Below are 17,438 nucleotides of genomic sequence, written 5' to 3' on the forward strand. Positions count from 1 at the left end.
AAACCGATTAGAAAAAAAATATTGAGCAGAATGAAGCGATTCAGTGTGAAAAGGATGAGGAAATTATTGGTGCGCAGCTGTGTCGTGTGGTGATGTTAATAATTGACCTAGTTGCTTCAACAGGCATGAATGGATGAAGCATGTTGCTGTATGCTGGTAATCTGGAACCCTCCATCTTGTACAGTTCCCATCCCCTCCCCCATCTCTCCTCATATTCCCATAACAGCGCTGCGCTGGCACTGTCAGTCGGAGCTCCATCCCAGCACAATGAACGCCTGTTGATTGCTAACTCGTCTTTCATAAAGGATTCTCAACAGTGATCAAAGAGCTCTCTGCTAACTGCTAAACAAGAGGAGGAAGCTGAACCATTAATGTTTATTCCTTTGTATAAATCTCCTGTATGAGCCTATTGTCTTCCGACATGCACTGTGCTTTCATTTAGAGGACATGTCCTCGAGATTACTCAAAGCAAATAAAAACATGTTTTTAACATTACACTACAAGAAATACCCCCAGTTTTAACATTAGCTTCAAAAACTGAATCAGTTTTGGGAAAGGCAACAGAGGCCAAGACCTGGCACAATAAGGGTTGCCACCTGGCCGGTACTGCCACCAGCCTTTCTGGTAACACTGGCAATAAGTCCATTAGTTATCAAGAGGAAAACAAATGGTTATTTTCCCATGAAAAGGTGGTAACCTTAAAGACAACAGAGGTGGTGGGTGGTGCACCTGGCTAAAACCGGCTGGGGAGAACATGGATATTCAAATGCAAATAGATATGATGTGATCAAGTATCTAACCAATATATCAAACGTGCCACATCCCAGCTAACCTTATAGCTATATAAACAGAGCAAAAAACTGACAAAAATTGGGATTTTTTTAACAGCACAATAGTGAAAATAAATAAACTTTATTGATACACACAATGGTGCAAGCTAACAATTGCAAAAAAATACAGCAAATTAAAAACCCTCCATCCAGAATGGTGTGGTATGAAGCAATATGCACAATGAACAGTCTCACAATTTTAGATTCATTTGATTTGACGCTTTTCGCGGATATTTACGTCCGCTTCGTCAGGAATGAGTTTAAAGATCCTAAATCCAAAATGGACAGTATGCCCTTGCATACAAACACCTTCTCAATTGCTGCATCATAAACAGATTCAGAGGGTAAACGGGACAGAATACAAATTTAAAGTAGCAGAGTAATGTTAGGAGGCTCCAAAGGTTGAAAATCCCTTAAATCCCCTAGGCAAACTGGGAAAAGGTGTAGACATAACAGAAAATCTCAGAAAGTTTTCCAATCAAAAAGAGTTTGCAAGATGTTCACACTGCTTAGAAGCGTGCTTGCAGTCTTCAAAGTTGAAATCAAAGATTTCAATAGACTAGCTATAGAGAACACAGATATGCATATTTGGATGCCATGCTCTGGTTATACAAGTATCACAAATATGCTCCAACTACAACGTGACATTAGTTTACCAATTATTGTAGCATTCTCTTCTGACAGTAATAGAGAAAGCAAAATGCAAGCTGCTGTAAATCTTGATCAGAATTCTCCCTAATCACACCCCAGTACAGAAACTGCAAACCATAACTTTTCTTTGCTCAGCAAGCAAATAAATGTATTAAACAATCTGAAGCCTATGAGATTAGCTCAATAAATATTCTCTTTTCAGCTGAGCAATTTTATGCAAACTTCCGAGTACTTTATTTAATTATACATAATACACAAATACACAAAAACTATTCCCAATGCTAGCCATTATATCTGATTCACTACAGCAGAATTCTTTAAAAAAGTCGGAAGAATTTTAATCATGGAATACAGGACAAATTAGATTATACCTATTAACTGAACATATAATAACACACAGGAACAAAACAAAAAGGACATGCACATCCCTAACTATTCCTGGTTCTCTCGTCAGCTGTCCTCGGAGGAAAAGATTTACATAAATTCTCATCTGGCATGGCCAGTGACTCAACACCTATCAGACATGAGGCAGAAAAACAGGACATTTAAATTACTGCTTTGTAATGTACTTCTCTACTGCCTGGGGTCACCGTGTGTCACGCACTAGTGAGACAGGAAATGAGAACTTCTAAATCTTTCACCTGGATGGCCCACCTGGAAAAGGGCAATTATACAGAAACAAAGGCTGCTGAAAACTAAGGCACACCCTTATGTTATCTTCCAAAACACATAAAGGTACAGTACTATGAAAACTCATTAAAACAAATGCTCACACTTGGACATTTTCCACCCCTATCATCATTTTTGTATCTGCTTTCCCTTCCATTTTACTGGTTGCCATAAATGATCTGTTGATATTTGAAACTTGTGTCTCCACAGTTGTGTATATTCCTGGAATGGTTCGGTGATCTATTCCAATCTATTCTTATCTAGGATGACAGATTTAACCAAGGCAACTATCTGTGTCCCTCACCAGCACAATTTCTAGGACTACTATTGCAATGCTGCATATATGCTCACATCGGTCATTCCCCAAAAGTCGCCTTGCACGGATGTGACCCCTGTAGATCCAGCTTCTGAATCCTAATATGACTTTTCCCCTAGACAGGCAATAGAAAGTGAAACATGGAGGAGGATCCATTCTCCTGTAAGCAGATAAGCAAGGACTCCAGATCATCACCAGACCTTTGGGCAATATAAAGAGCTTTTTTTGACTATAATGTGAGTGATCAAATAGAGGGGTGGAAGGATTGGAGGAGCCTGAGAATGAAATGAGCCAAGAGATCACCTTCAACTCTGGTGCACATACAAGGGCATTAAAGTTGAAAAAAGTTGATTTTTCAGCAATTATTTGAAAAAGATTCCATCAAATTATGTAAAAATTACACGCATTTTTTGAATTGTTACACCAACCCTAAAAATGCCAATGATTTTGATTCACAAATGCCAGATTAACTTCAAAAACAGGATAATTATGTCAAATGGTTCTTGCCTATTTTTTACACATCACAGCTGTAGGGAACTATAGACAACCAGCTGTATCTTCTAAAAATAGCATAGCATTAAAACAGCTTAATGATCACATCTTTTTATCTGTTTAGTAGAGGTGCCTTCTGCAATTAAATGGTGGTGAAAGAAATGCTACAAGGGATTCTGGGAACTGCCAGGTCAAGTGGCCAGGCTGCAGCATATGCTAGACAGCAGTGATTAGGTCAGAAGGGTAGCGCAATCCACAGATGCAGGAAACCGCCAGGCATTTCACCATGAAATAAAACAAAATTGCCATCCTGCAGTAATCAATGATTACTGTATCCTCCCCTCTGACTTCATTGCTTTAATTCCACTCCCGCCTTCCCACACTAGTGCATGACAGATTTAATATTTTCTGTTTTAAGCACAGATAAGTTTCTTAATCATTTCTATTCTCATATTCAAAAAAAGTCAAAAGTCCTTTTGTTCCCAATCAGTCAAGTGCAGCCTAGTTAGCAGTAAGACGGCTAATCAAAGGATTAGGCTGGGCAAATGACAGATAGCGATGAAGTTGAAGCTTTCATGGAATTCATCAAATAAGGTCTCTAGACCATAAGCGGACATGCCATTAAAAAAGAAATCAATATCACTAAGGTCATTGTCATTGCTTATATTGATTAAAATAAATGACAAGAATAAAATCTATCTATCTATCTATACATACATTATATATATATATATATATATATATATATACACACACACACATATATATACACACACACATATATACAAATCATTGTGAAGGCAAGCTATACCATCACAAATAAAAAAAGCTGATCTGTCATCTGTGGCCATTAAAATTGCAGTATATTTAGATCTACATTTAGCTCCTTGAAGCTCGAGGGAGCAAGGTAAAGGACAGCAGCAAAAAGATCCAATAGGCATGCCATCTTGTCTGCTCAACAAAGCATTTAGGAGCTTTAACTAATGCAGTGGATGCAGAATGAGTTAATATTGAATTTACCTAGACTATATATTATTACCTATATTGTCAGTATCCTACCAAAGGAGGTCTGAACCAGGTTTCATTTAATATTAAAGACCATAAATTCTAAGATCTTTAAAATTACACAATACATCAAACACATAAAAAAGATACATATGTGTAATACTGAATTGTTTTATCTGGGGTTTTTCTACGTTTTTTATCTACTATTAATTTTAATAGTATTAGGAATAGTTAAGATCGTAAATCAAATTTTTAATAAATAGAACACAGAACAGGGTGTGGGTGCACTGTATCGCCTTCGATTTCAGGGGTTTTTTTTTTTTTTTTTTAATCGTGGACAGCAAAAACAGAAGCAGAGATATAAATAAACATGTGTCAAAGGGCTTTAAGTCTTCTCCTCCCATCCAATAAAAATTACTGTGCATTTTAAGCAATTTTCCTACAAAGACCTTTTGCAGAGTGCTTCTCAAACATGCTAAAAAATCAAATGCAATCAATTTTTCTTTCTGAATTCGCCAAGAAAAACAAATTGCTGGTCTAGACTAGAACAGAAAAGCTATTTCAAATACCTAGACTAATCTGTGGGCAACCATGACATGGGCACTTTCACCTTATAAGAACAATCATACTGAACATGTAATTGAAAGCAAATTAGGTTTAAAATGTTCTACATTCAGTCAATTTTATAGTACCATTTAATAGAGTTCTGTAGGAAATCATATAGTGACAAATTATATTTTGGGTTATGTTACAATCTGTCAGATTTACAGTAGCTACATGCAAGGAGTCATGCAGGGCACAGCTTTCCAGTTCATTTATTATGACCTAAAAGGTCAGCTAGAAAGTACTGTACTAAGTCATGCAGGATGGTTAAAAAATGGTTATCATTCTTCAACTGATGGTGTTTGACAAAATGGCAGCTCAGAATGTTCTTTGGGGCATGACAATTTATAGAGCCATGTGTCATACAAAGCACAACCGTATTATTGGGAAACAAGAAACCAGTAGATGAAAAATGAATGATAGCATCAAATATGGCAAAAAGAGCTTGATGTCAAATAGAAGCCGAAGAAATGTATGTAGGACTTGCAAGAAATGTGATTTTTTTGAACAGAAGAGAAGCCATTTTGTCTCTAGAAGGATGAAACTGGTGCAAGATTTTGTCAGTGTTTAGCATTATCACACATCCACACCATACCAGCCGCACATGCAGTTCTATACAATGCACTCATTTACCTCTCACAAGGACATCCTGGCGGAAGGCTCTGCTCCCAAGGGCGTTGGTGACCTCACATATAAAGGAACGATTTACACGCTCATCTACTTCATCCACATACAACATATTATCCTTTGCCCGGACAGTGGGTGGAAGGGGAGATCCATCAGTTCTAAGGAAAGAAAATTTGCAGAAGTTTTTATTTTGTTAGGTACTATTACCAGATATGGGTCATTAAATGGCCAAAAAACATTTTGTGAACTGGATGTAATGTGTTCTCTGTGCATGGACAAAGCAACAGGGTTCTATAACTACTTTCATCTTCAGATACCAGGTGCAAAAGGCTCCAGAATAATACGGTTTGTGACCAAACAGAAAAGCAAGGAAGTCAAATGTAAGTAATAATGGCTGTGGAGGGCTAAAATACAATAAATGGGTTTCATTTAACTTTAACAGGTTTTATTTGGAAGCAAAATTTTCATCCAAATGTCAACTATTTTTGCCTCTCCACCAGTAGTTCTGCCACTACCCAAACCATCTTTTGTTATTCCATCTGTGTGCTGACCACAAAGAGGTGGTGAGGAAGGTGATAGTCTGCTGATCATTGAAATGGTATTTTGTCCTATGAGAATGAGTCATTTTCACTTGGAATTTTTAGCTGATTCTTACACAAGTCAATAGCAAGGTTCTGATATGAGTAACCTGGTACACCCTATGCTTTCATAAAGAGCACATCATGCCTTCTATAGGCAAAACCTGGTTTTTATTGGCAGCAGCTTCGGTTTTTTAAAATTGGCCCCAGTGCAATCTCCATTCTTAGTACCTATTGGCATTGGTGTAGATTACCATTAATCACACATAGGCCACAGAGACAGGAGTGCAGAAACAAGAAGTACATCAGCACCCTTTACTTATTAAAACTCACGTTTTCCATATGAATGATGTGGGGGGAGGATTTCCTTTAGCGCTACATGTCAAAAAGACTCCATTGCGTTTTAAATGCCAGTTATCATCAAATCCTTCAACTGTAACCTCAGGAGGATCTGCAAGGAAAAAAAATACCAGTTTAGGGGAGTGAAGCAAGCATACATATGCGAGTGAAGTTTAAAGTACATGTAAATTCCAAGGGCCCATTCACCCCAACCCAGGTAAATGCATGGTAAAATATTTACTGTGTTACCCATACACAGTCCGCAGTGTGCTGCATTGCTTTGCCATATATTGTTTGTGTGTTAGGGAGCAATGCCAGTAGATTTAAAATAAATAGGCTGCCTGAATGCAGTGAACCCACAGCATAAAGCCCTGCTTTACGCACACATAGTCTGTATAGGCCCTAACTTAAAGAAAATAAAAAAGGACATACAGCAACCATATTCTGAAGTCATTAGGCAGAGAATAGCAAATACTGATAAGCCCTTAAATATCAAGTTAGTTAAGTTGATATAGATTTTCCCTTGGTTTGCATTCATGAATGGGCAGAACTAACCAGGTGTGAAATCCCCTGTATACTCCTAATAAGACTGCAGATGTCAGTTACAAATGATACTGCATGACTTGTCCCGCATGAACAAAAGGCCTTACATACAAATGATTCGTATAGTATCAGTATAAGGAAAAGACTATAAGGTAAAAACAGTAAACTTCCATAGTTGCCTGTATGTAGAATAGTTACCTAAAATTTAAATACATACATACACACACACACACACACATACATACATACATACACACACACACACATCAAAAGGGAACATGCCTGCACTACAAATTTACATAATTTTATTTGCAAACAAGTTTATTTTTTCGTGCCATAAACTAAACAAAAATGATACACCTGAACGTCCTCATGAAACGTAAAGCCTAGGTAGAAATCGCATAGTACTCGATGACCAGAAGCACAGTGGGTGTTTTACAGCAGCAAGCCTACTCTTTTCAGACTTGAAATAAGAAAAGGATCAGCAATGCTTATGACGCAAATCTACAATATGCAGTTAAACAAATTTAACTGCCTGCATTTTCATATAGAACATCCACACACAATCAATAGGTTTGTGATACATTACCACATACAAATTAAGCAGATTTCTTTAAAACTAGAAAAACATAAATCCTGAAGCTCTCCTTTAGCCTTTTTAAATATAAAGAGACTGGAATACCAAACTCTTAACTGGCTGGCCAGATGTGCAACAGATGTAAAAGGTCAAATCTAAGCCATTCATTATGGATACCTGATCCAAGCGCCCTTATCCTGAAGGCCAACAGAAGCAATTGTTTAACAATCGGTATCACAAAGATGCAGCTTTTTTTGTAGTAGACACTTCCTCAAAAGAATGGGGTCCAACACAAAGACAGTTTATATTGGCAAATGTCTTTTTATACTTGTTTATTACAGAAATCAGAAGACTTTGGTCATACTCACACATTACAGACAGCTTCAGAGGAATGGGAACCTCTACTGATTCGTGGGTGATGACACAGGTTATGGGCATTCTGTCAGCTTGTGATGTTGGTGTCATCACATATCGACTGACAACAGTGTACGTTCCATCCGTGTTATTGGTCATGGTGGTGGTTACATTGCCAGGAAGACTTGTTTGCCATGAGATTTGAGATGGAGGCCTCCCATTGGATGATCTACATGTGGCTACAGTTTGTTCTTCGCCATTTGCTATAGCCTCAGTGTTGGCCTGAGCGAAATTCAGTGGCATAGCTAGAAGGTAAAAAATAGGTGCATGTCAGGAGAACTGTAAAAATAATTTACAAAATCTAGAGACGCAATGTATCTAGCAAAGCATCCAGATTTATTTATTAGGCATAGGAGTTTGAAAATGAAAATGGATACCAGAGGCGGCATGGAAAATTTTAAATTTATATACTATACAATACTTTAAAATATCATCTATAACTGTCATTCCAGTTTTTTTGTGGTCACTAGTGCCACCTTACTCAAACTTTTTAAAATGAAAAGAACCCTTTAAACAACTTTCAGATCTTCTAGAGATCTTCTAACGCGAGTTATATCTACAGCTTACGAAAACCAGTGTAAACAGTAAGCTGATGTATTACAATAAAAAAAAATGATTGGCATAATTGGCATATCTGACACCCAGGAATGATATGTTGCACTCATCCCTAGAAGAAAATCGTTCTTACATTGGTAGTTAAGCTGCGTACACACTTCCAATTTTTATCGTTGGAAATAAACGACGAACGACTGATTGGCCAAAAATCGTTCATAAAAAAAGTAACCAACTACGCCGACCAACGAGGATAGTCGTTGGAAATGAACGACCGGACCGGCGGATCGGATTGGACGACGATCGTTGACCATCTATCGTGTGTACGGTCGTTCAGTGATCGTTCATGGTCTGAGCATGCGCGATGAACGAACGTTCGCTCACTTCCTGTGGTGCACGTCACTTCATGTATCGTTCAAACGATCTCATCTATCGTGTGTACAATATCTGCGAACGATCGTGTCGTTATCTGTATGTACAGGATCGTTGCTATACGAACGTTCGTAGATATCGTGCAGGATCGTTCGTCGTTCATTTACCAACGATAATAATTGGAAGTGTGTACGTAGCTTTAGTATCAGGGCTGTTGAGCCAGAAGCAAAATTTTTGTATAGCTGTAGTTGGCGTCAGCAAAAAGTACCAACTCCAACACCACAGCCATGGTTAGTATGCTCTGCCTCTTTGCATCCCTAGAAACATCTAGACTAGCCCTACTTTACTTCTCAAATGCCTCTTTATGATTTGGAGTTTGTTGAATGACTGTCATTTGCATATGCAACACTGCTTTTGAAATGGGCAGGTTAAGCAGAAGGGGACTGGGATTCTTTTCTCATTTTTTGTCATAGTATGGTGGACTAAGTGAGCATTAGAATTATTTAAGTACATTCATTCCTAGAATATATAGTTTAGCTTTATAGCAAAAATTGGGACATACACCCTTCAAACTGGGATGCGAAGTTGGTACATTTTTTTTTGACTCCAACACAATAACTGCTTCTGACTCAACAGCCCTGAAACACAAGAGTCCACAGTAAACTGGTAAGAAGAAAAGAGGGTATATCTAACTGGGTCTGATACATTACTGAGCATAATGCGTCCAAGTCAACACACATAGGACTGCACAGTCAAAATACCATGAATAACAGGGAATTGGAAATAGAAAAACCGAGGGTACTTCAACTTGGCTTCAAACAAAATAAATGTGTTCTAAAACACTGTGTTTAAGATGACTTACCTGAGACGACCAGTTTTGTTGTGGCTTTGCGGTTACCAGCAGGAAAGAAAGTTACTTCACAAGTATAATTTCCTTCATCGGCAGCACGTACTGATGGAAGGCGGAGTGTTGCACTACTTGCGGAAGGCTCAATTAGCTGAAAATTGGTTGGTTCACTGACGTGAGTTCCATGTTGAGGACTGAAAACAGCTATGCTGCTGCCTCCCTTTTCCCACATTATTTGGCTTACGCGAATGTTGGGGTCGTTGCTGCTGATCGTGCATGGCAGATTGACTTGCTGGCCAAGGGTACCAGTTACCTTGTCATTGACGGAGATCTGCTGGGCCTCTATAACTGAAAGCAATAATTTTAGTGAGTATGGTAGAGGGTGACAATGAACGTACAAAACTAAATAAAACACAATCTAAGCATACAATTCTGGTATTAATGTTTGGGCAAGTATTAACATTTATAACAGTCATTTTTTGCACTTAAACAGAACAAAACACTATACCAAAACAGAAGTTTATGGTTAACATTGACAAATACTTTGAACTCTTGATTTTTCACAATGATCACTGACAAACATGGTATAACACTCTGAAGCTTACAAAAGAACAAGCAAGCTGCATACCTATCTAGGATACATACATGCAGTGGATCTGTCATTTAGCACTAAGAAAGTCACTGTGTAATAACGGATTACTCAAAACATGTTGTGTTCTGGATCAACACAACAGCAGCACTGGACAGCTCCTAGAATACTTGCAATAAGTGCTTATTGTTCCTTTTACGCCCGCTACTCATTTCAAATAATCAGATGCCGCATTTATACCACATGTAATTATCATGCAGCACTGCCTTCAAATTTCCCTTTAATCACTCGTTAGGAATCAAGCTCTATGCAGAATGCGTTGCTGAGCAATAAATTACAAGTGTGTATACTGCTCAGTTGAACAATCTTTAGTGAATTGAGGCCTTTGTAATATTTATGAAGGCTATCTATCACAGAGCTCCCTGATGCTTCAAATTTCCAAGAAATATCCAATTGCTCACAAAGAGAAAAAGGTTTTTAACGTAAACCTAGAAAGTGACTTGTTGGTGCATAGGTTATAAAACCCTTTTACAGCATTCACCACTTTTCCAGAAAGCATGGTTTCATGTTTATGGCCCGAGTAAACAGAGTTAAATAATTGGTTTCTAATGTACCTGGAGGCCTCATTTAAGTCAGGAAAGTACATAAAGTATAATTAAAGGGCTGACTTTGTAATTTTGACTAGTAACAGGAAAGCCCCTGGAATTCAAACTCAGATGTGGCTGGCTTCCATTCTCTTTTAGTATATTTATTTATTGTAGTTTACACACGGCAGAGGCAAGTAGATAGGGATATATCAACTGCAAATAATGGTAGAAAAACTCACCAGCTGTATATGGCATATAGTATATGCAAATACACTTTATAAACTTGGAGCCAAAGTTGTGGTATTATAGGATTTTACTTCAAAAAATCTAAAGGAGTAAGTATAGTTGCTGCTATATAATCTTATTAAAGCTATTTATTCTTATTCAAGCCAAACTCCAGGATAATTATATATTCGTCATAAATGTGGTATGTTTTTTTCCCCATTATATTCTGCGGTCTTCTTGCTATAAAAAGGTTCTCTATTTGGTGGCCACCTATTGACCAATCCAATGTACCTTGTGGGCATATTGCCACCTTACTTCCCTACCCACAAACCTTAATTTTTTTTTTAATAATACAATGCAGAAAATTACCTAACCAAATAAGATTGACCAAAATTTTAGGAAAAAGCCTTTTTTTTTTAACTTAAATATTTCATGTTAAATGTATGGCACAATAATGCCTTCCATGGATTCCAGAAGACTGCTGCCAAGTAAACATATTCAAAACACAATCCTCCCACCCCGATCTACCTGGTCTTAAATGGGTCACAAAATAACCCAAAGTCTGATTTATGGAGCTTGTCCAACCAATAACTTGGCTTCTCAGAATATGGCAGAAGAGTCGAACAGAAATTCACAGACTTGCACAAGAAGGAACAAATCTTAGGAAACACCAGCACTTTCTACTGTTCTGGGATACTAGTTCCTTTGATCTTTTATAAAGTACCCCATATATTCCATCCTTCGGATGATCATACATGCACACTTTTGGAAAATGTGGCATGAATCCACAAGCTTACGGGCAGCAATTATTAGGCTTGCATGAGCTGGCTGCAGATATGTAAATGTACTGCCTTTGGGGGGGAAGATCTATGTTTTATACCTCTGAAGTATTTAACTCAGCTTGGCACTTCAACTCCACTTCTTGCAGTGAAAGTGGGGGGAGGGTGAACGTCTCCTAGAAACCTACAATTACAATGAAATGTAAAGCTGTGGCCAAGCAGCGAAGAGGCCCTGGATAAAAGAAGAGCCTGATACAACATCCAACAGCTCCAGCCAACTAGAGGAAATCGGCAACATTATCTAACCTCTTTAATTATACCAGTACTTTAAAAAAAAAGCCAAAAATTGGTGAAAATCTGAATGCATGCCAGTTGTCAATTCCATGAACCCAAGCCAAGTTTTTGCCAATAACAAATGGTTTATGAGCAAATTCTATAAATCTCCTAAATGGTTAAACGTTATTCAGTAGTTCATGGCTTACTCTGACAAAGCACCTATGCAAGGGAGGCATTAATTCATCTCTCAGTTTTGGGATGACTGAAGTTGTGTGGCAAGTTGGTAAGACGCACTAGCTATGAAAATAGATAACAGTTTTGGGTGCCGTTTACCTGTATGTACAAGGCAGATAAAGAACATTTCTCTGCAAAACCCAAATCTGCCAGTATGAAGCAGATCCAAAACCTGATTTCTTTCATCTTTCCGTGTGACATGTAACAGAGCATGTATGTGATACTGTAAAGTGTGAGAAGACATAAATAACAACCTTTGATTTTTTCCAGCACACTCACATGAACAAAGGACTGACTGCAGTCAATCATTAGTCGAAGCATTTTGTTAGGAGGAGTATAAGACACCCCCTCCCGCAAGGTTTTGCATTCCAGACAAGAGATAGGGCTGTGTGGGTTGACCACAAAACTTTTTACCCTCCAAGTGAACTTCACAAAATCCTGCAAAGGCTTTACTTCTGCAGATCAAGGACAGATATATTTCCTGAAAAGATTTCCCGCCATCATGAATTTAAATGAAGTTGAGATTTGCCCATGGAGCACAATACAACAGGTTCATTAATTGTCTCTAATTCACAAATTCTAACTCATCCTTTATTTCCCTGCTACTTCACCGAGCTAGTGGGAGTAAAGAGAAGCAAGGGCACTTTTAGTTATGGGAGTTCATTCGTGTACCTGCCAAAATGCGTCTCTTGCTAGCCTGAAAAAACAATTGCCGGTTCTTAGCCCTGTGCAAGTACTGAGAAGAGAAACTTAGAGCCACACAGTAAGGCAAGGGAACTCATTGCTTTGTCTTAAATCAATGTACACCAGTGTGCATGTGCAAAGTTTTACAAAATCCTGCCCCACCATATAGCTTGAGTGAGACACTCATATGCAGACCTTGAAAATTCTTCTGTCATCTTCCTACCTGGCAGTTTTTAAGCTGTGAATGCACCAGGAGGAGGAGATCTCACCAGCTATCATCTAACTGGTGAGATCCTTAATGTTTTTTCTACTTTAGACGTTTTTAGGTTTCCCTTTATTCCCTGATGGCTGAGAAATGTTTTTTTTATTACGCTAAAATGTAATACACAAGCTTGGCTGAGAATGTAAGTATCCTGAAATCAAATATTTTATGGAGACTATTCAAAGTTGTAAGATATGTCTTGTATGTGTATCTGAACTCTTTAACCTCTCCTAGAAAAAATATTTAAAAACACAGTACTGATTTAACACATTCATAAGGAGACTATAGGGTATTTTGTTTTACTTTCTTGAATTCTGCTTTAAGGAGAATCCTCTTTTGACTATTTGCCCCAAGAGAACCAGTCAGATACCATAATGTATGTTACACCAATTGCTTTGACAACACCTTCCTTTGTGGCGGCTAAAATGTTGCCTTCTGTTCTAGAGTTTAGGGAATAAAATAAATAAAAAAAAAAAAAAAAAAAAAAAAAAAAAACAGCCACATGTAGCTTATGTTGACCCATGAAATCTTAATTTTTGGAAATATGTTTAGCATTTAAAGTAAATCATAAAGTTATAGGAAGACTGTGTTACAACTAAAATTGTCACTTAAATGCATGTAAAGGGAAAAAAAAAAAAAAAGATTTAAAGCTTCTGTATGAAAATATGGGATTTTGTTTAATATGCTTAAAACATTAACCAGAGTGCCAAAGTGAAGTTAGTTTAGCCTGCTTTATGTCAATGCCTCTAAAATCCTTATGTGGCAGGAGATAATGTTACAACATAAACATGCCGCACATTACTGTGTAGGTGAGCTTTGGAATGTATCAGTGAAAATTCTACAATATAGAAGTAAAAATTCCTGAAGCGCCACAGTTTATTGCAGTGCAGACTACCGAAACTGGTGCTGTACTCTTAGAACACTACTAAATCTAAAATAGCCCTCATTTGCATATACATCTCAGAAAAATTAAATTTATATCACAAGTGCTTACCTGGACGTTACCTCCTTGCCAACCCCTAATTATTGTGTCTGTCATTTTAAAACGCCAATATAAAAGGCTATGGCTATGACGCAGGGTATGCTCTTTGCTTACATACTTTGTACTTTAAAGCCTCATTCCTCACATCCAAAGCTGGATGTATGTACAAATGGAATTCTAGAAGGCAGACTTTTTTTTATACTCAATATTTTTGATATGCTTAAGACAGCAAGGAGTCCGACTCAATCTCTGGATAACCTTGAGAATAAATCTCCTATGTGAGAAGCAGGGGTTCCCAGATCTCAATATCATCTGAACAAACTTGGGTGGTGAAAAACAGCAATGATTGGGCCAAAAAAAGAGGGCAACTGTGATCTCTGCTGTGCAGGGCCTGTGAAATGCTGATGTGCTATGCTGCATTATTATTTTTTATCTTCAGCGTTTATAAACAAATGCCTAAAAAGAAGACAACAATCTAATCAAGCAAGAAGGTTTAGTCTAGGAAAAAAATAAATATGTAAGTGCTCGTGGTAGAAAGTGGCTTCATAACAATTTCAAGACTGTTTATATCTCTTATTACATTACACCCACAATAGTCCGAAACCAGCTGCACTCCTGGCAAAGAAAGTGCCAACCTGTTGGGTAAACAGACTATTTCACACACTGCTAATAACGTCCAGAGGAAGAGGCCTGTGCGCCGAACACAGCCGCAATTACACGCACATTACTTCACCTCGGCAATCCAGGCTCGCCTGAGCCTTTGTGAAGCAGACACCTGTAGAATATTAATGCACAAAAGCTTTCTTCCCTTCTCTTGCTGCGCGATCGACCTCTAGATGACAGAATGGCCATGGAAACACACAGCACTACAGTACAGAAAAGCTATTTATAGCAGAACCGCTCGTCATGGCCTACATGTCGGTCTACCTGCCAGCCACACAAAAATCCAGGGCTAAATGTGCCATTTACAGCAAAACAATGGAGGCTTTATATCGGTATACCTGCAGATTTTTTAATAATCAAACTGACTGAAATGATGAATAGAAAGAGTTTTAAAGAGAAAGTGTGTCCATAAACAGGCAGAAATCCGTTGTTTTGTAACACTCAGCCAGTGGTTTATCTTAATATACAAGACCGACAATTGGGTACTGAACAAACCACATAGATGTGATCATACAAATTCTGCATGTGTGGATCTTTTATTACTTCCATTAACTCCAACTTGATGTGAGTATGTGATATCAGAGCAGACATTTAAATCCATCTGACTTTGCCATCACCAAAGATCCCACGGCACTTAGCAAATCAACTATCTATAGATGGGTAGGAGACAAATGGGTGCAGTCATAGTCATACCACTGTATTATTCAAGAAAAACAAGAATATGTCCATGGTCAATCATCTGAACATGCCTGGACACCAACTAAACAGGGTAGGAGAAGCCAAAAACGGTGGCAATCAAGGTTGGTTCTATGAGGAGACGCAAGAGCACCTTTTATATAGAACCATATTGTTGGTATAATTTCAAGTTAATGTCTAAAGAAATGTATTTTGACCTAACATAGGGAACCCTTGAAATAACTTACACTACCATGGTGGTCAGTGGCAAGAATACCACTTACATTGCTGGCCAATAGAAAGATGTCATCCTTAAAATTACCCAAAAAAAAAAAAAATTGGTGTCTGTTAAACTGACATGGGAGGGAGAAGTTACTCTTTGATCCAGGAAAACCTAGCAACCTCTGGAGGAACCCAATGGATCCACAGAACTCTGGCTGAGAAACGCTGGTCTAAAGAAACATGTGGACATATGTCTGGATGGACCTACCATAAGTGATGAAAAGCAAACACAAGTATCTGACAACTCTCATTTATGATATATTGCAACAGTCTATCAAAACTTTCAAAAAGAAACCAATGGAAAAACAGAAACCATTACTGTGCTTCATCATGGACGGTCCAAGAAAACAAGCTTGGCCATATCATTAAATATATATCCTAATAGAGAGGAATAAATCTGTTTGTGGGTGGAAGAGGTAGCAGATTCTGTCATCTGCATGATGTATGCAGATGGACGATATTGGATGACAGAAATATTGCTAAAAATAGGGATTAATCAGATGGTGTCAGTCATAGCATTCTTTACACCACACCTTTACTAATGCTATGCTATTTTTACTTCGTAAACTATGGCTTTGTCCAAATTATGTAAAGATGCTTAATTAAACGTCATCATAAATCCTGTTAGTCACTCACTACAAATGTGCACACTCCTAAATTATTTGCCTGTGATTTTCTATTGCTATATAAACTATTAGGAGCAGTCTGTGAGACAGCAATCATTTACAATTTACTAGCTAGCAGTTAGGTGCCCTTTTAAAATTCTCAGTCCAGCATAAACTGCAAACTACTTTGATAAAGTGTACCTGTCATGAACAAAAGACATCTATTTATTTCAAATAACTGAAAACTCAGGAGATTAAACCATTTTTACCGGGTTGTGTACAAAAACATTGACCAGCAAAATAAAATCCACCAACTGGTGAAGTAAACATTGATTGGAAGCAGAGAAAAGGGACAAGCGTAAGGATTGGAAAGATTATGCTATAAGCCAAATTACGATGGCCAAGTAACAGTCAGAGCGCCTCCAAAATAGAAGTTCTGTGGTGTTCTCTGTATCCAGTGGTTGGGGATATTTGTTAAATTTAGTAATAAAAGTTGGTGTGTCCAGTTTAAAATAACATCTACAGCATGGTGAATTAGCTTTTATGTAATCAATAAGTGCAACTTCACTTCCCTTCTCCAAAAACGTTGGATAGCCACTGTACCAGATTGAGATCAGTAAGTAGATAGCTAGGTATAGTAAAATGGTTTATCCTACTTCTGAATATAATAAAAGTGTTAGAAACCCTATAAGGTTTATTATGATGCCAATTTTCCCGATTCCCCCTATTTTTGGTGATCATTTTTACGAGAATGAGAGGGTCCAAAAATCATTGGATCACACAAAAACATAAAAGATTTACTAAATTCACATTTTATTTAAAAAGGAGACTGCAACTAGGTTTCTACAGCCACAGTCTGCAATAGCTTAGAAGTTTTTTCTTCTGTAAGCAGTAAATGGCAAAATTTTTCAGCTGAAGTCTCAGCATATAAAGTCTGTCCCTACAGTCTGAGCTGCATATACATCAGCACTACAATACACACACACGGCTATCTCCGGTGAATTGGCCCCTGATTTAGAAGAGCGGTGCGTAATGCTATATTTTTTCAAAGGCCTACATGCGGTCTTTTATCTTTCAAGGGCTTCACAAATTACATCTCCTGAGATGAAGCTTCTCACAAAGACAAACTCCAGAGTGACCAGGCATTGCAGAATTACAAGTTTTAACCCAGATGAGTTAA

The 17,438-nt window shown here is 37.8% G+C and overlaps 1 protein-coding gene across 3 annotated transcripts in view; it reads right to left on the minus strand.

Annotated features, from left to right (window-relative positions):
* NECTIN2 (nectin cell adhesion molecule 2) overlaps nt 1-17,438 on the minus strand; it is a 63,108-nt gene that overhangs the window by 32,563 nt on the left and 13,107 nt on the right. For all 3 annotated transcript variants that reach the window (XM_072425263.1, XM_072425262.1, XM_072425264.1), the window contains exons 2-5: nt 9,431-9,763; nt 7,599-7,889; nt 6,105-6,222; nt 5,200-5,351 (exon numbers count right to left, since the gene is read on the minus strand). In XM_072425263.1, the coding sequence (XP_072281364.1) occupies nt 5,200-5,351; nt 6,105-6,222; nt 7,599-7,889; nt 9,431-9,763 (894 nt within the window). The remainder of the gene's footprint in view (nt 1-5,199; nt 5,352-6,104; nt 6,223-7,598; nt 7,890-9,430; nt 9,764-17,438) is intronic.

The sequence above is a fragment of the Pyxicephalus adspersus genome, chromosome 11, assembly GCF_032062135.1.
Source record: "Pyxicephalus adspersus chromosome 11, UCB_Pads_2.0, whole genome shotgun sequence".
Lineage (NCBI taxonomy): Eukaryota > Metazoa > Chordata > Amphibia > Anura > Pyxicephalidae > Pyxicephalus > Pyxicephalus adspersus.